General features: G+C 40.0%; 1 protein-coding gene across 3 annotated transcripts in view; it reads right to left on the reverse strand.

Moving 5' to 3' along the window:
* The window catches only part of LOC149263930 (serine/threonine-protein kinase TOR-like), a 491,915-nt gene that overhangs the window by 108,308 nt on the left and 362,245 nt on the right, over window positions 1–21,362 (reverse strand). For all 3 annotated transcript variants that reach the window (XM_089426963.1, XM_089426958.1, XM_089426968.1), the window contains exons 43-50: window positions 16,508–16,621; window positions 16,101–16,292; window positions 2,064–2,144; window positions 1,909–1,983; window positions 1,749–1,815; window positions 1,471–1,631; window positions 1,038–1,211; window positions 726–854 (exon numbers count right to left, since the gene is read on the reverse strand). In XM_089426963.1, the coding sequence (XP_089283089.1) occupies window positions 726–854; window positions 1,038–1,211; window positions 1,471–1,631; window positions 1,749–1,815; window positions 1,909–1,983; window positions 2,064–2,144; window positions 16,101–16,292; window positions 16,508–16,621 (993 nt within the window). The remainder of the gene's footprint in view (window positions 1–725; window positions 855–1,037; window positions 1,212–1,470; window positions 1,632–1,748; window positions 1,816–1,908; window positions 1,984–2,063; window positions 2,145–16,100; window positions 16,293–16,507; window positions 16,622–21,362) is intronic.

Below are 21,362 nucleotides of genomic sequence, written 5' to 3' on the forward strand. Positions count from 1 at the left end.
TGGGTTTTCCCCTTGTGGGTTTTGGCCTAGTTGCTAGCCTAAATATTTGTCTCTTGTCTCTTCTTTTACTGTATACTGTGATCTCTATCGCTCTATACTGTATACATATGGATTGCATTTTCCTATTGCAAGATTCTCGATCATATGCAATCACTAGTATCTCCCTCCAGCAACATGTCCACCATTGAAAAGGGAAAAAGTAAAAAGTGAAAAAAGAAAGGCAGCAAATTATATAATCTATATCATTGTTGAAAAAATTGGCATCGGCAAAAAATGGGCAAGGGTTCAAAAAGCATCTTTTAGGAAACATCAGCGAACAAATCAACAAAAAATGGTCAATGGTGGCAAACGTTAGAAAATACAAAATACATTCATTTTTTCAAAATCGGAAAATATCAGGAAAAATTGGGAAAAATTTGGATAAAAGGGGAAAAAATAGGAAAATATCACCAATGGAAAAAATCATGATTTTTTTGGGCCAAAAAATCGGCTGGCAGAAAAAAAAAACACGATTTTTCGTCACATCTCCAAAAATCAGTGACTTTTGTTATTAAATTTTTGTTTGGAAAGCACACAGCAGATATGCAATTTTAGAAAAAACTAAATGAAAGAACAAGCATTTCACAAGGTTTACCTTTTTCTATCCTATGTTCTAACACTAAGTGTGCAGCTTAAACATATACTATAATATTTCATGCAAAATCTTTGGACTTACAGATACAGACCTTTGCCAAATCATTGCCCTCAGTACTCTGCAGAGCATGCTCAAAGACTTCAACTTTGCCTATTAGTGGCAAATGTTCATAATCTGGAGCAAATGCTAGCATCAACCGATGTTCCATATTCACAAACATCTGATTGCAAACATAAATGCATTATACATTAAGATTACAATTAACCTTTTCTAATAATATTATAGTAATTCATACATTTAAGGAATTCAGTGGAGCCTAAACTAGGGTCCAATAGACAAATCACAATCAAGAGAATCACATATGAACTACAGAACATTGAAAACATCAGAAAAGTCTACATACCTTTCTTGCATCTCTATATTCACGAATAAGCTGATGGAGAGTATCACAATTAGGAACCCAACCAATCAAACCACTATTTGGAGACAACGGAATCACAGAATATCGATGAATAGAGAGATCTTTCTCTGCAGTTTGTGGTGCATTTGCCAACAAAGTGTTCACTAGACCAAACAGCTGTTCAAATCCAACAGCTTTTACCTTGTTAATAAAATCATATGCAGATATTGACCAGGCAGATTTTAATGATTTCAATTTTCTTAATATAAAATATGGATTTTACAGACCAAGTTGGATAATGGAGCATGTTAAACGCTATAAAATTAAAAAATTGATATCCTACAGGCATCAACCAGAAACTAACAGTATCAATTGTCCAGAAGCAAAGAGGAATAATCCTGACCATCATAATTAAATGTGATCATAGATTACAAACCTGCATGACACGCTCATCTTGTCGCAGATCTTCGTGACCCTTGAGCAGAAAAGCATAATCGTCACCATTACTTCCATGGATGGTCAACTTTCGGGGGCGTTGCTTTGATGTTATGACAAGTAACTGTGGAGCAAAACCCACAATTGTCACCACTGGAGATCCTGCTTCCAGTAAAGAAATGATCAACAAAAAATTGTGAGTGTGGAACATTAAAAGCATGTTCATACACCAAAAAAACATGCACATTATATCCAAAACAGAGTAAATGATATACTCACCTGCACAATATGTTCCCGGTACAGCTAATTCCAGATTACGAGCAGAAAGTAATTCTGGAGAAACATACTGCAATTTTATACTCGTAAGTACCAGAGAAAAGCATATCGAAAAACAGATCACACCTGTAGTACACTAAGTAAATTGACACAAACCCATTACCTGTAGTTCTAATGTGGTAAGACTAATAAGTTGTTTGTTTATGCGCTTGAAAACATGATAATATAGATCCCATGCCTGAAAGGGAGAATGAAAAATTAAATAATTAGATAATTAGAATAAATTAGATAATTCTAAGGAAATTTTATCCCAAATACCTGAGTGAGCTCAGCTTCTTTCCCAGTTCTTCGATATTTCATACAACATTCATGAGCCTCCTGTAATTCTCGACCATAGGCCTGTCAGGATAAAACAATATTGCCAATCAAGTCACCATTGTTGAAAATGCCAATAGAAGGTACCCGACCTTTACTATACTGATATACAAAGCACTGGGAGTTGTGGTAAAGGAATAAAACTGTAATATGCTTGACAAAGAAAATGAGCAGAGGACCTAAAATAATTCATCCCTAATCCTTCCGTAATCAACATCAGATAGCAAGAGAAGGGGGCACAGAAAGGGTTAAGTCATTGTTGTCCATCATGTTACATCATATATTGTATGGGGTGTCTGAGGACCAGCTCATGACACCTTGCATGATGACACCCATGGACTTTCTGTGTACTAGTTGCAGATCTAGGGGCATGTTGTTCTGGTGCTACCCTCATGCTTTACCTAACCCTTGGCCCACCAAGGGGGGAGGTGATATTCTTACAAGACAACCCATCAGTATCATTTTCATGTTTTTTGCTCACTTCAGTTTATCAAATTTATTGGCCATATTTTGTATCATTGATGGAGGTAGCCTCACCTGCATGTTATGTGTATTCATGTTGTTGCAAGTGCTACTCCATGATTGATTATTGCTGGAAAATTTTCTATTGTTGCAAGTGCTACTCCATGGTTGTGGTGTCCTCTATCTTGGTGGTGTATTTTCCTGATGGCTTCCTTAGATGTCTTTCCCCTATCATTGTTCATCCATCATTTTGCCTAGATATGGTTACCTCTCTTTCAGTAGGGGTACTCCAAAACCTTTGAGTCTTCACCATAGCATTTGCAAGCCCAAATGTGTGCAATTTATAGCCACATAAGGCCATCTAGGATGAAGTGTAAAAGTGTATCCTAGATCCCAATGGTGTATGGTCATGATCAGTCTTCTTAGCTTCATTTTCATTGTACCTAGTTTTATGACTCTAATAACTTCTCCTTGGTGTTGATTTTTGGTAGCATTAGCCATGAAATTTGGTGGAGAGACTAAGGCACATGAGGTCTCCAAGACCCAGAAATTGTTTGGGGAAATTCCACCCGGATGGAGAGATACTAAAATAATTAATATTTTTAATGGGGTTCCTAAGTCTAAACTTAGGAAAATTAAAATATTAATGTGTATTAATATAATATGGGTGAGAAAGTTCTAAATAACGAGGATCAAGCCAAATCTAATCTTAACCGTTGATTAGGGACTTAATCTCGGCCATAGAATCATCAACAGGAAAAGTATAGGAAGAGGCTTGAGGGTCAATTGGAGACACACCAAGGAACTTGAGAGATCGGTGAGTTCAATTTTTTGGGGCATGGTTTGCTGAGGAAATCGAACAAGTGATCAACTGCAGTGAGGGGCAGCTCAACAATAGGCCGAGGAATACATATCAAAGAGGTAGCAGAGTGTCGAAAGAGGCAGCGCAGAGCCCTGGAGGGTTGACGTAGAGGTTGAGGAGGCCAGCACAGAGGACGCAGAGGGCCAAGACGCTGACGCAGACGCCATAGAGGCTGACGCAGTTGACATTGAGGGCTTCAAAGATTGCGTTGAGGTGATTCAGTGGGACAGACTAAGCGCTGATTAGCTGACACAGACCTAGAGAGGGTGAAGCAGTCCCTAATAGGGTGACACAGTTCCAGAGAATGCGTGGAGCAGCTTTTGCTATCCAGCACAAGGAATAGCCAGAGTCACTGTGGGATCGTTCATCTGATTATTGATCAGTCGAAATATCTATCTCCGGATAGAGGTATTGCTGCCAAGGAAATTCTCTGAAGGGTGAGACATTTCTGGCACCCTAGTTGTATTCAGAATCTACTTAATAATAAAACCCTCTATATGTTGCACCGATTTTCCCGCATTGGGTTTTTCCGAGGACGATTGTCGAAAAATAATTGTGTTCCTTGTGTTGTCTCAATTCATTTCAATTGTTGATCCATATGTTTGTGAAGGTTGCAATTGTGTTTATTTCGATATTTATGCATATAAATAACTTGCTAATGTAAAGAACAAGTAGGAGATAATAAACTAGATATTGCAATCGGGGTTTCTGATGTATTAGATTCAGAAACTTTCACATGGTATTAGAGCGATTGCAGATCACATGAGGACTGAAGACAACAGCAGAAAAAATCTGAAAAATATGCAACAGAAGCAGTTGTGCCGAGAGAGCGTTGTTCCAGAGCTGAAGCAGCAAGAGAAGAGGTGACGCAGTGCTTAGAGGGTGATGCAGAGCCTGCGTCAGCATTTCGAGCCAAGGGAAGGGCCAGCGCAGAGGCAAAGAGAGACAAAAGAGGCTCACGCAGAACCACGTCATCCTTCTCATCCAGGTAGGATTAACGCAGTTGACCGAAGGAGCAGATTCAGCCTTCACCGTGATTGCACAGAGTCTGAAGGGCTCAGATTCTTCAATTGCAAGGGCTAAGGGAGTTGTGCAGATTGTGATTTGAGCAGTTGGTGGGACCTTGTTTCTATCAAGTGCAAAACAGTGTTGAAAGAGACAGAACCAAGGTAGAGGAAATCACTACCTCGACGGATTTCTAGCCAAGGAATCCAAATCCGAGTTGCAGTTGCAAAGAAGGATTGGAGAGGAGCGGTTCGACAGTTGGCCATAGGATTTCCAAGAGGGAAATCAGGACTCAGAGGGAGTCCCAAAGAGGAGCAAAGATGGCAATGAACAAACTAAGGGATCAAGACAAATTGGACTGAGCTTCCAATTTTGTCATCTGGAAGGCCGGGATCCTGCCAGTCCTACATAGACATCGTATCAAGGACTCTGCCTTGAAGGTAGTAGCTATCCCAGTTGACCCAACTGAGAATGAGAAGTATGAGGAGGCTCAGGCGAGGGCGAAGTGCATGATCCTAGACGGGGTCAAAGATCATGTCATAGCACATATTGCTGAAAAGAACATAGCAAAGGAGATGTGGGACACCCTGACCACCTTATACCAGGGCTCTTCTATGTAGCGGAAGATGCTATTGGAGAATCAGTTGTTGTCAAATCAGATGAAGAAGGGAGAGGAGATAGATCCCTTCCTCCTCCAATTGCAAGAAATTCGGGACCAGCTTACTTTTGTGTGCTCCACACCAGATCTAGAGTTTATGGTCAAGACTACTCTGAATGCAGTCTCCGAGGACTGGGAGACATTTGTCCAAAGCATCTTGGGCAGAGCGACTCTCCCCAGTTAGGAGGAGATGTGGGTAGAGCGACTCTCCCTAGTTGGGAAGAGTAGGCAGCTCTTCGACAGGAAGAGATCGGGAGGATGATCAAGGCGGGGAGTAGTGGTAAGGGAGTTTGAGTCAAAAAGGAAGAGGAGGACGATGCGGCTCTAGCATCTGCAGGACAGCAAGGGAAGAGGAAGAAAAAGGACATCTCGAAGGTCAAGTGCTTCAACTATGGGGAGTTGGGACATTATGCATCTCAGTGCCCCAAGAAGAAAGGCAAGCGAGAAGCTTTTGATTCAAAGGCAGCTCCAGCGAAGGCGGAGAAAGAGGTTGAGACTAATGACGATTGTGCCATCAATGCTCATGCACCTCTAGAGAAGAGGTGGGGAGACATCGAGTCATAGTCAAGATGTTAAATTATGGTATGTTCTATGCTTAGAGCAGTTTACTTCAAATCTTTTTATTAGCCATTGTTTAGCAATCACATAAACATAAAGTAAAGTGCAGATAGAACAATAAACGATCGATAGAAAACAAGCCAAGACAAGAGACACAAGATGTGGCGGCTAGCCAAGGACAAACCCCAATGCAGGGAAACCCTTTGATCAATTCTTCTTTAATCTTCAACAGTTCAGCAGAGAGAAATAGTACAATTCAGAATTCTATAATTTTATAACAGCAACATCAAACCCTAAATGAGCAAAGTCAAACTTGGTCAAAACAACCCTGGATTAACTTCTAGTCAACCTTGAAGAACTTGGTCTTCAACAACCAACTTCAGCAGCCCGAAACAGTCCACAATACTCAATCAAACAACAGCCAACATCTGGTCAAACCTGCAGCAGCTTCTTGACAGTCAACGCAAGCCAAAGGAGTGGTCAAACCCAGTCAAAAGAGCTGAACAGAACTATGGCTACCCTAGGAGACATTGCCCAACCCAAACCGCAGTCAAGAAGGTCTCCACATTGGTCAACGCAATCGAATTTGCCCACCTGCTGCTAGGTCAACCCAAGTCAACACTGTCCTAACCAGAAATCAGCGTCTTCCTTCTTCGGCCACACGTGTGAGAGAGAGAGGCTCTTCTAATGCGTAGGAAAGAGAGATGTGAGATGAGATGAGTTGATAATGACTAACCTCGCTTGCACTTATATGATTTGTTGGGCATGTGTGCCACACATTTAGCTGTTGGGCAACCTTGACAATTTGTCAAGTAAATACAACTAAATTCATATCTCCATAATTACTTGTCGGAATCGGATGATCTTTAGATCAATCCTACACCTCTCGACAAGAGGAATCTAGGAAAAATATCAGCTGCCATAAAGAAGGTGACCCACATGGAGTTTGGCCCTAGTTGACAATTTTAGCACAAGAGGACTACATACTAGGGCCACAATCCTTGAGGTGCACAAATTCATGGATCACATCTAGCTACAAGAGCACTTAATGACAGTAGCATAACGACAGGTGTCGAGTGGAGCAAAGTGCGGTGGAGCAGCAAGGCAGGGCTAGAGTGGAGAAATTTGAGGCAGCACAGTGAAGGTTGTAGCAGTGTGAGAGGCACAGAGGTGTTTGCAGCAACGCAGTGGTAGCAGAGGCAACTTCAGCATCACAAAGCTTCCAGACTGACCACGATGTCAGTATTTGGGAGAAGACAGTTACTTACTTCTCAGTAACTAAGTTGCATTGTAGCAGTTAGTAGTGGCAGTGTTATGGGCAGCATGACGCAACATGTTGAGAGGGAGCTGCAGTACAGATGTAGCAGTGGCAGTGGCAATGTCATGGGCAGCAGTACAGGGAGCAGCAGTGAAGAGGATGTGAGTTAGCAAGACAAGCATTAGCACAGGTACCGATGTGGAGGATCAGTGTGATGTTTCTATGGTGAAGCATTACTAGAGCACATTCCTCGCTAAGAGGGAGTGTTGATTTTTGGTAGCATCGGATGTGCTCTAGCCATGAAATTTGGTGCAAAGGCTAAGGCACATGAGATCTCCAAGACCAGGAAACCATTTGAGGAAATTCCACCCGGATGGAAAGATATTAAAATAATTAATATTTTTAATGGGGTTTCTAAGTCTAAACTTAGGAAAATTAAAATAATAATGTGTATTAATATAATATGGATGAGAAAATTCTAAATAACGAGGATCAAGGCAGATCTAATCTTGGTCATTGATTAAAGACATAATCTCGGACGTTGAATCATCAACAAGAAAAGTATAAGAAAAGGCTTGAGGGTTAGTTGGAGACACACCAAGGAATTTGAGATATCAGAGAGTTCGATTTTCTGGGGCGTGGTTTGCTGAGAAAATCAAACAAGTGATTAGTTGTAGTGAAGGGCAGCTTGGCAGGAGGCCAAGGAATACATATCAGACAGGCAGCAGAGTGTCGGAAGAGGCAGTGCAAAGCCTTGGAGGGCTGACCTAGAGGCAGCAAGGGTTGACGCAGAGGCTGAGGAGGCCAACGCAAAGGACGCAAAGGGCCAAGAGGCTGACACAAAGGCCATAGAGGCTGACGTAGCTGACACAGAGGGCTTCAGAGACTGCGCTAAGGTGATTCAGTGGGACAAACTGAGAGTCGATTCGCTGATGCAGAGCCAGAGAGGGTGACGCAGTCCCTATGAGGGTCACACAATTTGAAAGAGTGCATGGAGCAGTTTTCACTGTCCATCACAAGGAATAGCCAGAGTCACTATGGGATCATTCATCCGATTGTTGATCAGCCGGAATCTCTGTCTCTGGGTAGAGGTATTGCTACCAAGAGAAATCTCTAAAGGGTGGGCCATTTTTGGCACCCTAGTTGTATTTAGAATCTGCTTAATAACAAAACCCTCTATATGTTGCACCAGTTTACCTGCATTGCATTTTTTCGAGGACGATTGTCCAAAAATAACGGTTTCCCTTGTGTTGTCTCAATTTATTTTAGTTGTTGATCTGTATGTTTGTGAAGGCTACAATTGTGTTTATTTCGATATTTATGCATATAAATAACTTGTTAATGTAAAGAACAAGTAGGAGATAATAAACCAGATATTGCAAGAGGGGTTTCTGATGTATTAGATTTAGAAATTTTCACACTTGGTCGGCAGTAACTCACTGCCTTGACAGGCATTTTTATGTCCAGGGATGGTATCCATGGATAATGGAGGTGGACTTGTCGCTGCAAAATCTAGCAAGCCTTCTAGAGGAGCACCCTATAAGGCTAAAACTAGACCAAGAGACAATAATGGGATAGTGGCCCACTGTCACCACATCCAAAACCCCTTCTCTTTATGGATTTTCACTGATTGGAGGAATCCCGGTATGTGAGGTCACCAAATGATATTCTAAGAATAGGGCACAAGGTGACGCAATAAGGCTTTCAACAAGAAATGCATGATTTAGGTTCAAGGCTCCAATTGGAAGCAATTCACTTTCTTAATAAAGGCATATTTCATGAGGCACAACACCAAGGGTTTGATTGATGAATTCAATGTTGGTGGAACCAAAGGTCAAGGCAAGGAGAAAAAGCTTCCAACAATCTATATTAGCAAGTCCAAGGCTCGTGAAACCATTAAAGAAGCCCCTAAGTTGAAGAAAAACTAGATTAGGGTTCCCCCATAAGGCAAACAACAAGGGCAAGAAAATCTGTGGACAAGATTAAAGTGGATGCCCACCAAAAGAATAGATTTTGTGGAAAATGCTATCCCCTTGATGTTTAGGCTCTCTAATCCCACAAACTCACCTTACCTAGGGATTCCCACCAAGCCCTAGTTAGCTCACTCAGTCTTTAAGTGGACGAATTTAGAGAAACAAAAATTATGGATTTAAAGAGATTTTGATCAACCAAATGGACCAGTCCCTTATCCCTTAGGAGTATGGAGTCTATCATATCTTAGGTTTGCCAAATAGTCATTGAGGCCAAAAATTTTGATGCCCTAGCACCAACACTTCAAGCAATTATCTATGCAATGGAAAAAATGTAATTTTCATGGGAGTGCTAATGAAAGATCACCACTAGAACATGCATTCATATGTTATGTATGAGTAGTGCATGCAATAGATCATCTAGAATAGCATTCAATATATCTTCAAAAAATTAGGGCACAATTGCAAACACTAGAATCAACAATATTCCATACATTAGACATGTAAAAGAAAGATATTCAACAATTAGGTACACTTACAAGATAACATGCAAAAGATCCATCCATTCATCCAAAGAATAGCTCCAAAACACAATGATTTAGCTCCAAATATCAAAATGCATCAATAGATCCAAATTCTCCACAAGTACAAGAGGCCAAAATTCACAAAAACACTGAAAATCCAAGTGTGATGTGATGAGTTATGAGGATGAATGATTCCTCTATTTAGAGGAGGAATTCAAATTTTAATTTTAGCCTACTAACCCCAAAATAATAAAATAACGTGTCACAACATGCCTAGGTCACAAGCTAACCTAGTAGCCGATGTAATAAATCAAATCTAACCCACATGTGAGCCGAAATGGTAGATATGGTGATGACATGCATGCATGAGCCCTTGTAGGGCTTGCGTTGAGGGCTAAAGGCTCCATATAATGTGTAGAGGCCCCCTAAAATCATCGCCTAGGGTTTTGCCCCTAGGTCTCCTTGAAACTCCTATGGACCCCAATTTTGGTTTTGGGGCACAAAAGTGGTCTAATGGATCTCCACAAGGTCAAAATACCTGTCTCTGCTCCAATGTTGAGGGCTCTCAAGGAGGTGTTATCCCTCCCCTGTCTCAATGTATGAGACAATCTCCTTTTGTCACTGGATTCAGCTGCCAACCCTCATGAAGTGCTAAGCCGATTGGGGGAATGCCTAGTCCAGTTGCATCAGTATACAAGTCATCAATGTAGGGCAATGTGTTGGAACGTTGTGGATGCTAGAGGTGCCCATGGCTATGCATGATTTTCTGCTACAGCTCAGAGACCCATGGCTCTCAATGTCTCACATGTGGGTGTCAATATGATCATTTAAAGGACTTGAGCTCCAATTAAGTTGCCCAAGCCAAGGATGCAAAACCACCCAACAATTACACACAATATCCAGTGCTCGCACCTACATAATCAAGTACATTTAATCATTTTTATATCTAAGCAAACCAAGCTTGCAAGTAATGGGCAACTTGACACTTCAAACAAGGCTCCCCTTCTAGAATCAAGGCTTTGCACTCATTATAATGTTACCTCCCTACGTAGGAGTGGCTAATAGACCACACTATTAGGTGTTTCCAGCCCCCAAGGGGAGTGACATGTCCTTGGTCCACCCTTCAAATGATAAGTGTCATGTAAATGATGATGGGGCGGAGGCTATGAAACCAGATTCATCCAAAACAGGCCACGTGTCTGAATCCCACGAATCCGACACGATTCGATGGGAATTCGAATCCTAAAATGGGACACCACGTGTCCTAACAGGACACCATCAAATCCTGGTCGTGTCCCGATTTTGGGATTCGAATCCCAAAAAAGTGAGGGTTTATGAGGTTTATGAGGGAGGGTTTATGAGGTTTATGAGGGTTTATGAGTGAGGGTTTATGAGGGTTTATGAGTGAGGGTTTATGAGGTTTATGAGGTTTGTGAGGGTTTATGAGTGAGGGTTTATGAGGTTTGTGAGGGTTTATGAGGTTTATGAGGGTTTATGAGGTTTGTGAGGGTTTATGCAGATATTTGAATTTTGTATGTACTATGCATGCTATAATGTTACTAACTTACTTTGTAAACAGTAAAACTAACATCTAGATGAAGATCTATGTTTGAAATCAATGAATTTGTATCATTAATGAGAATTTGTGTAAGAAATATCTAATTTTTAATATATATATATATACATTTCAATAAAATAATATATAACGAATCCTACGTGTCCTGTTCCGGGGGGTAAACGTGTCTGAATCCGACACTCGAATCCCTATATCCTACAAATCCCGAATCCCCGTGTCAAGTGACTTAGGACAGAGGGGAAAAGACTTCATGGCCAAGTTCCATGGTCCAAGGGACCAGCTATGATAGACTCCTCTTGGAACTTTCGGAATATCTTATTCTAAAAAAAATAGAAGATTTCATTAATATTAGTGAGAGGGTTGACGTGGATGCAACAGTGTTGTGGTTTCTTTGTGATTGTGGTATACCAATCAATGTGCTTTGCTCCCCTATTGGCATGATTTGTTTAAGGCCACCAATGTTGTTTAAGGCATGATTACAACTTGTGAATCTTGTCCCATTACTATGAGGACGTGAAGATGAATAAAGACTTGATAGTTTGGCACAAAAATCTGGAGGATAATTTGGAGGACGGAGTGTTGTATTTAGAGAAGTTGGAGCACGCTCTTATCTAGGATGATGATCATCATGTTGAGATGCCACCCCCATTTAGTGTCAGGGTCCCCATGTCCAAGACTTCATCAGCAATACTAGGGGCTTCATCTTCAGTTCCATGGCCACCATCTACTCCACTACCACCACGTGGAAGCCCACACAATGGTCAGAGTGGTGTAATGAGGAGAAAATAGTAGATAGATTCACTACTTTATATGTCATAATATATAGATGATAAATTAGGCCTTAGTTTCTTGAATTTGGACTTTTAAGTCTTCCTACTTCAATGTGTAGATCGCCCCTTTTTGTAAACATTACCATTTGGTCACGTTGACAATTTTTAGATGATATATTTCAATGTTTTAATGGTCTACATTCTATTATATGCTTAAAAATCTAATGTTTATTTGTCACTACTAGAATCTAGATGGTTGATGCTTGAATAATTAATCATTATTGTATTATGGATTCCATTTCTATCTTGACTTATGTACAAATATGCATTTTTTCATATATTCTAGAACTAATTTAGGATTATCGATGTTTATATATATATATATATATATATATATATATATATATATATATATATATATATATACAGAGAGAGAGAGAGAGAGACTTCACTTACGAGAATTTTTGGAAAATGATGCTCTTCACATTTCACTTCTCAAAAACATTCCCACTTACTGCAATCTTAATCCAAACACGTATCATCAAGAAACACATCCCACATCTTTGTCTTCCACTTCAAACACTCCTCCTTATTCCTATAAACCTAAGTTGCACGAAATGCCGAAACGTTTCGAAGTTTCCGAAACGAGTACGTTTAGAAACGTCACCTCCCAAAAATGGAAACATTGGCCGAAACGTTGGCTAAAACGCCATATATGTTTATATATATAAAAATAAATTTATAAATAAGTGAATAACACATTATCTTGCAAGAAAAAAGGGAATAAGACCCATAGAAAACAATTTAGAAGGAAAACCAAGTCTACATTAACTCTCATAGATAATTACATAATGGTCGAGTTTCGGTTGAGTTTCGGCTGAGTTTCAAGGTTTCGGGTACGGTTATGTCTCGAAACGTCGGGTTCCTAGAAGTTTAGTGCAACATAGCTATAAACACATCCCACATCTTCTTTCCTGATAAGGCGGTGTCTTAAACCTAGTGCATGTGTTGGACATGAATTTGGCACAATGTTGCACGAAGCACCCCCCCCCCCCCCCACGGTTCAAAGCCCCGAAGCGCGTCCCGTACGGAAGCACCTAGGAAGCTTGGCCAGAAGCGCGCTTCCGAATTCCAAATTTTTTGCCACTTCCTGGAAATTCGAAAGTGTGGTACAAAAGCGCGCTTCGTACGGCGCTTCGAGCGTCAGAAGCGTGGCGCTTCGGAGGAGGAAGCGTACGCTTCTAGAAAAGCGTTTAGAAAATCGTTATTTTTTTTTCAATTTTTTTTTTAATTTTAGGTGAGTTTGCTTGTTGGGGGTGGGTCCACCTTGAGTTAGGGTGACGAATGAAGGCAAAAAAAAATATAGAAATATAGCACATGCTCCCTCATGGTAATGTTAAATTCTTAAAGTAAAAATGACATTCTCCTTTATTTTTCATTTTCATCCTTTTACTTAAATTTTTAACATTACCATGAAATGACTCAGGATGTTTGAGAGTGGTTCCAGCCTCATTGGACTTCATATGGAGAAAATAGAATTTCATATCCTATTCAAAATTCAGCAGACTTAACAGTTTTCAGGAATTCAGGATCAATGGGATTGTGGCATTTCATTAGATTATATCAAGTATGAAGGTATGCGATTAGCATGTAATCAAGAGCACCAAGCCCTATATGTACCCTAGTGTTGGTGGTGTTAATTGTTGAACTCCTTTGTCACACGGCATGCCCTTAGCAAAAAATTACCTTTCAATCAAGTCAAAATCATCGATCAAGCATGTTAAGCTTTTTATACCATATTTTAAGTCTTGAATTAGGTAGTTTGATCAAAATTGGGCAATGTTGACTAATATCCCTAGACAATCGAGGTAGAGGCAAAGGCTAGACAAGAGGAGAAGAATCTAGATTCTAGATGGTTGATGCATCTAAATGGTTGATGCTCGAATAATTAATCATTAATGTACAATGGATGTTATATCTATCTTGATTTATGCAAATATATGCATGTTTTCATGTCTTCTACAATTAATTTGGTATTTGGGATGTTTGTTTTGAGTATAAATGCAAAAAAATATAAATATATATATATAGCAGACGCTTCTGCGGACACTTCGCTTCCTAGATTTTTGGAAAATGACGCTTCCGCGTCCCCGCTTCCAAAAAATGCTTCCGCTTCGCCCCCGCTTCGTGCAACATTGGTTTGGCATGATCTATGTCTGACACATTCGATTCATGACATGTGACCCCGTAGGGGCATGTCCGACTAAACATATCTCAATCCTCAAAAGGTTACTCAACTAGAGATTCGTCTACCAAATTAAGATCAAGCACCCTCTCTCCATAGCCACCTTCTACTTAAGGAAGTAAAAATAAAATTTAGACCCCTCATCACCCTCCTAAATCCACTAGAGATGAGAACAAACCCTAGCACCACTAGTAATGTACTTCAAAAGTTCAAACCACACCTCATTGTTATCTCGAACTTCACAACATTTACATGAAGAGTGACATTTTAAATGTCCTCTTCAAGGATTATGAGGACCTCCTACAATTTCTACCAAGTCACTCGAAACTCTTTCCACCACCTACTAGCTATAAATCCTACCCCAACATCTCATCAATTTAATAGTATGATAAACTACAACCTCCCACTAAAGGATCCATCCCTATGAATCCTACAGCTATTTATAGATGTTACAAACCTGTTGAATTAGGACTCATAAATCATCTAACACTAGTGATGAAACATTCAATTTGAACACTAATGATGGAAGTGTGTCAACTAAGAGCCCTAGAGAAATCACAAATAAATTCTAAAAGTGACTACATCTAGTCACATCCATCATAACATCCACAAGGCGAAGCTTTCGAGGAAAGGTAATCTCCTCCATCTAACCATAAAAACAATCTAACAGATTGTGACTCCATCTTGCCCCTAGTTGTAGTTGGTCTAGTTGAACCAGCCCCCATAGTTAATATCTTTTTGCTTCCAATAAGGTTCAAAAATCTAAACAACATCCCTATGCCAACACTAAGCCCACTTCTCTAAACAACTAAACACTAAAATTGTACCTCCACATAGATCTCCATCCCACTCGACCATGTTAAAACCCTTGTCAACAATCCCCTCTATAGATGGAAGAGAGATATCCATCAAATCCCAAAGGCAACCCCACTTAAAATTAAGATCAGGGGCATACAGTTCACAAAATCCATGAACCCAATCCTAAGTTTGAAGGAGTGACCCAAACACACCTGTCCCCTAGGTTCAACCCAAAATAGATCATGAAACTCTACAAAGACAAAGCAAGGGTGACCACCACTCCACTCCCTAGGAAATGCTTTGTAGCCCAACAAGGCAAATCCAACAGTAATTTTTCTTGTTTAGAAGTTCAAATCTAGGTGACTTGACCTCCTCCAGGAAGATGAAGCAAAAAATACTGCAAAATAACTCGAACAAAATGCTTGCCACTATAAATCACCATCCCTCACACAGTCAAGATAATAGTGAGAGCTTCACACCAACAGAAGAAGTTGTAAACCATTGTATTGGTTGGCCATCTCAAAACCTTAAAGAATCAGATGATCTGGTGATGAATCATCGCATCCTAATAGGATTTATACATTGTTGAGGACTCAGATCAATAATTGGATTGTCCACATGAGTAGGGGAAGAAATTCCCTTATACTTGTTAGACTTAACCTACCAAACCTGCTCAATCTCCATGCTGCTAAGTCCTAAAGGGACGATAAGGCACCCTTACCCATAGGGACAACAATCCAAGGAACACAATGCTGCCACATCACCAAGGAAGATTTGGGAGCTAAGGATCCACCACATAACTCTTAGATGTCCAACAAAGCACCAGAACCACTAAGAGAAGAACCACCCCACACTTGAACCAAAACTACCAATGTCAAAGCCAAGTACTCCACCCCAAAAACCACCAATCAAAAAGCCATGAGAGAGCAATGGGAGAGGTGTGCAATGGGGAAAGAAAAGAGGCCTGCAACAAAATTGTATGAATGCAATCCATCGAAGGGTAGCAGCACTGATCCATGATACAGGGGTAGACTCTAGAGCCACAATACAGTTCTGCTAGATATCACTAGAGACAGGGGGAGGCACTGCATAATCAAAACTAACACCATATAAACAGGCCCAGTGTACACATGCTATTACAATCAAATCACTTGATTAAATACACCCATTTCAAACCAGCTTTAAAAAATCAATCATCTTAACATCCATTCTATACACAGAAAAAGATTCCCATTATCTTATTATCTTATCATATCTAAACTAATGTAATGTCTTCTAGTTGAATGAGGTAAACCTGAATAAAAGCTACTTCCTTCAATGTAGTTGCACCCTCCTCTAGCATCACATGCAGTGGTTCAAGCACATTCAACATTCCCTCTACATTCCGCTCGCCAAAATATAAGCGGCTAGCTTCTTCCAATGCTTCATGCCATAATTCATGCCACAGTATAGCTACTCTGATGAGCTCCTTTGAAACCAGCTGAGCCTGCATCAAAAATTAATATCATATATATGCTTGATGCAACTGCGTATCAAAAATTAGAAAATAGGCCAAAAAAGTGTGAAGTAAGATTTCTTCTACAGGTTGCAAGTGAAATGACGCACTAGCAATTAACATAAATGAATAAATCTAATAGATCCTGGCATATCAACATTTGCAGATATTTTATAGTCACAATTACAAACTAAAATATATAAAACCTGATCCACCAGAACACCACTGTGTTGCTTCACTTTGTCAACAACTTCTTCAGCAGCAGCTCTACGCAGTGAACTTATAGATTTGCATGCAACCAACAACGGATACATTAGAGCCTGCAAGCAACAAGTCAAGAAAATAGATTCAAATCTAACCTTCAGCTTCCAAATCTCATCCAGAAATATAGAAACCTACATAACTATTAAAGTTGTTATGAAGAAATAGATACCAAGTAAAAGGCTCTGTTTCAAAACAAATAAACGATTGCAAGGTCAAAACACGAAAATTTATATCAAGGCATGCCTTAATAGTTCCACAAAAAGGAATCCCCACACAAGGATCTTTAAACATCATCCTCAGTTTTGCTAGGTGCCGGATTTACCCTGAGAAACAATGTTAACTGTGTCACCCTCATGTATGCTCAAGAGTGCATTTGAGTCTAAGTGGCTACTTCTTTCGGTGAGTTACTAGCTATTCCTTGATCCTTACTGGACTTTTGTCCAACTCATCCACCATGTCAGGGATTTCCTTATTGTCCTCAAGTTACTTCCTATCCACTGGGGACTCTTTAATTTTTAGGAATCCAATGACAGAAAAATGTCATTGTAGTGCACCAAAGGTGGCTTTTTCAGTGAAAGTCAATCCTTCTTGAGGCAAACAAGAAGAATGAATAACATGAGCTAGACAACCGGAAAATGATATGCCAAACAGCCAACTCAGCCTGTATAGAAGGGCATTCAACTTTTTTCGTCTAATGCACCAATGCATAAACCTTGATAAGTACTAGATTCAACAGGAAGAAATTTTAAAGCAGAATTTATACACAATTACTCATAGTCGTCATTCTCTTTAAAGCCACAAAGAATACCACATCCTCATTCTGCAAAATGAATTCGGATCTGTCAAACCAAGGCTTCTGATATTCTCAACAAAATTGGGATTGTTCCTCACATTTCTGAATTCCTAGTTTTAATCCTACGATCAATGGTACAAATTATTAAATCACATGGGTTGATGGCTCATTGTGATCATACAAGTTCTTATCTGCATGATTTCTTATTATTTTCCAGCCTTGAATGAACAGTTCTATCTCTATTGAATAATTGTTATTGGGACCTTGCTTAAGAAATAAATACTAGAGCTCATAAAAAGACCAGACAAAAGATTTGAGACCTTCATAAGGAACAAAAGCACAATTAAAGACCATGAATGGAGAAATTCCCACATCTGCATCGACCCAGTTAATGAGAGCCACCCTATATATTCCGAGCAGATTCCCTCCACATTAAAAGAGCATTCTTGCACTTTCCTAAGAGGGACCAAAATACACTGTATATGCAAAATGCTGTATATAGAAGAAATTAAGGGTCATTTTTACCCATCATCAGATGTCCTTCATCAATAAATCTGTGTCCCCTCTCCATCTATGCTGCGAATTTATCCATAATAGTAAGTACTATTCTTGTTGTAAATTGGAATAGTTCATACATTTTCATATTGAATACTCTCATTTTCATTTTCATATTTTCATAGTACAGTAAAATTCCATGGGGGCATGGACGATGCATCATACTTCTACGAGGAAAGTCCCATAATTACTGAAGGAGATTTCTGCACTATCACTGACAAGGAGGTGGCTGCACTTGAAAGTAATGCATCCTCAACAAGTAAACAGTAAGTCTATCAAGCTTATGGTTTCCTTGCACTGAGAATGGATCATCATGAACCTTACTTTTGTCCTTAGATTTGTCAATCATAAGCTTGTAGTGGCTCCACCTTTGTGCTAACCTGAATTTACGCAATAATGAACACTTGGGAGGCAACTCCCAATGGCATTGATGCTCAAACCAGGGCCATAGGAAGCATCATATACAAGGTACGCCCCAATGTGATCGACATATCTTTGAAGAGGACCAATGCATATTCATAAATGATAATATATATCTTACTCTATCTCAATAGAAGTATCGGTAATGATAGACATGCCAAGTTAGTGGACCCATAGACTGATGATTTGGAACCTTCAATGTCTTTTGTTGCATCGATAATGATAACCAATATCAAAGGTTGTTGACCATTAGTGACATTTTCCACATTGAAGGTTTGGTCTTGCCCATGGTTTACACTATCACTTGCGCTAACCAGGGTGTTGGGTATATCATCCATATATAGAAGGCATGGTTGTAGCGTGAGGGAAAATTATTTGTAATTTACATCAGAACACGTTTAAAGTATCATTCCCATCTATTTATTTAATCTAACTTGAATATTACTGTCCATGAGCAGCCAAAGATCAAAACTACGACTGCAGACAGAATAACTATAAAAATTACAATTAAAGTGCCTAAACTATCTCCCAAACAAAAAAAAATCAAAAAGAAAAAAAGTAAGCAAACAGTAGGAATAGAAAGAGAATAAGCAATCAAATAAAGTAGTCTTTGTTGCCCAGCAAAAGTGGGTACCCCCTCAGAGAGTTTTTTTCCTATTTGTCTTCTTCAGCCGACAGCCAAGAACCCCTGAGAGCCACCTCATAGCCAATGTGATAATTCGTGTTATCTCAGCTCCCTGCATCAGTTATATGTTTCCTCACCCATCTGTTGCGAGCATACCTTAGAAAGCGGGGAATCCAACCCAAAGGTATTTTTTTCATTGTGTAAGCGAGTGCTTATGATTGTCTTTCATTTGGCCATTTTGAGGATGGATTATTGGGTGACTTAGAAGAAGGAAGGCTTTTGACAAGGCTCTTGTTCCCTCACCTTAAATGGGGGGTTAATCTTCAATCCTAGTCCCATGATATCCTCCCCTATTGGCCTACGGCTTTAGGAAGGGCACTACTTGGGAAACCCCGATTTTGGTAGCGTGTTCCCATTTTCTCATTCCACATTTTGCACTCCCCTCTTCACATTACAAACCTTATTTCACCATTCTCCTTCTCTGTGTCCACATGACCACTAGCTCCACAGGCTCTAGCACACCCCCCTCCTCTTATCCACATATCTAGGTCGGACTTGGAAACTTTGCCCTAGAGGTTGATGCAGCTGAAAGAAAGTTAAAAGCATATCACGGCTATAAGCAAGAAACAAAAGAAAAAAAGATCATAAAATGCAAAAGATGGCCAGAACATTTATTATAGCATGTGGGCAAAAGCCAAACATGAGCTCTACACCTTATCATTATGGCCATCACCCTAGTTCCTAGGGCCCATGAGTGCCCCTCACATCACTAAAGAAACCCATGCACATCCCAACCCCTGGTGAGCTATGAACTGGCCCACATCAAGGGGGTAATAAATGCTTTACATCATTCACAACATACTCTTATTTCCTAGAGCTTCGAGCAGTAACACAAAGGAAGATTAAGAAAAAGCAAATGGAAAATAAAGAGGGGTGGAAAAATAAAGGCTGGGGTAATTCATGTAACCACAATTTCTCCCTCCTCGCATTTGTACACCCAATATGTGGGCCTCCCTGATTATTGCTATCCTTGTGCCCATGGCATTTGGCCCTCAAACCCCTTAATCCCCATCCATTCATGATCATTCACATGCCACCTATTAATTGAAGGATGTATCAGGGACATGTCTTTCCACTTAGGGGCTAGGAACACCTAATAGAATCATTTATTAACCACTCCTACCTAGGGAGGTAACACTACTTCGAGATTAAAGCCACAAATTTGGAAGGGAATCTGCATATGAAGTCATGTGCCCTTGATTAACAAGCTTGGTTCACTTAGATGCACTAATGAATTATTGTACATGATGGTGAAGATGCAACAGTGGACATTATGTGTGATTGGCAGGTGGTTTCATCATGGGCTGGGCAACTTAACTGAGGCCTAAGTCCACTAGAGGAGCATACGACAACCTACCGCTTAAGTGTTGAAAGCCATGGGACTCCTGTTACTTGCATAGCATCATCATTCCACTCCATTGGCACCTACAACATCACAACAGCCTTTGTTTTGACCCACATTATTCGTGAGATAATGCACTTGGACCAGCGTGCCCCTGTTGGCCTAGCAATGATCACATTATTTGGAAGTTGATCAGAGGCCCATATGAGGTTTGTCTCACCCCTTGAGACATGGGAGGGATAGCACCATCCTTAGAGCCCTCAAAGTTGGAGAAAAATCAGACTATTCTTTCGCCATGAGACCCATTTTGTGCCGTAAACACAAAACTAGGGTCCACATGATGATGTGCATGAGTATCTAGGGGTCAACGCATGGAGGATGATTTTGGGGCCTTCTTCCTTCAATTGGCACCAAGAGAGCTCAATGCATGACTCTAAGAGGACCACGCAGTGATGACGTTTGCACTTCGACCCTCTTGTGGGTTTATTTGTATGATTTTACATTGACTATGTGGTTGGCTTGGAACCACAATTAGTTTTTTCCCTCCATTTGACAACTAAGAGAGGCTTTAGGCTAATATTAGACTTCATTGGACATGTATAAATATGAGAGACCTCATTTAGTCACTCATCATCATCACACTTGGAATTCAACCTCTTGGGAGAAACTCGCACTTGTTCCTTCTTGGCTATTGGAGATTCTTGGAATGCATTTTGATATTTGGAAGCTATTTTCGATTGTCTTGGAGTTATTTCTTTGATGAATGGATGGATATACTACATGTTATCTTGTAAGTGCCTATTGTTGAAGATTTTCATTTCACAATTGTCTAATGTATGGAATTGTTGCTTCTAGATTATGTTAATTTGTGCCCTAATTTGTTGAAAATTAATTTTGAAGGCTATCTAGTGGAGAATTGCATGTTACTAATTGTATAACATGTAAAGAATGTTCTTAACGGAGGAATTCTTTTAACTCTCCATCAAACTCAATTTATCATTG

Source organism: Pinus tabuliformis, chromosome 6, assembly GCF_031772625.1.
Source record: "Pinus tabuliformis cultivar Carrire ecotype Pingquan chromosome 6, CPIR1, whole genome shotgun sequence".
NCBI classification, from domain to species: Eukaryota; Viridiplantae; Streptophyta; class Pinopsida; order Pinales; family Pinaceae; genus Pinus; species Pinus tabuliformis.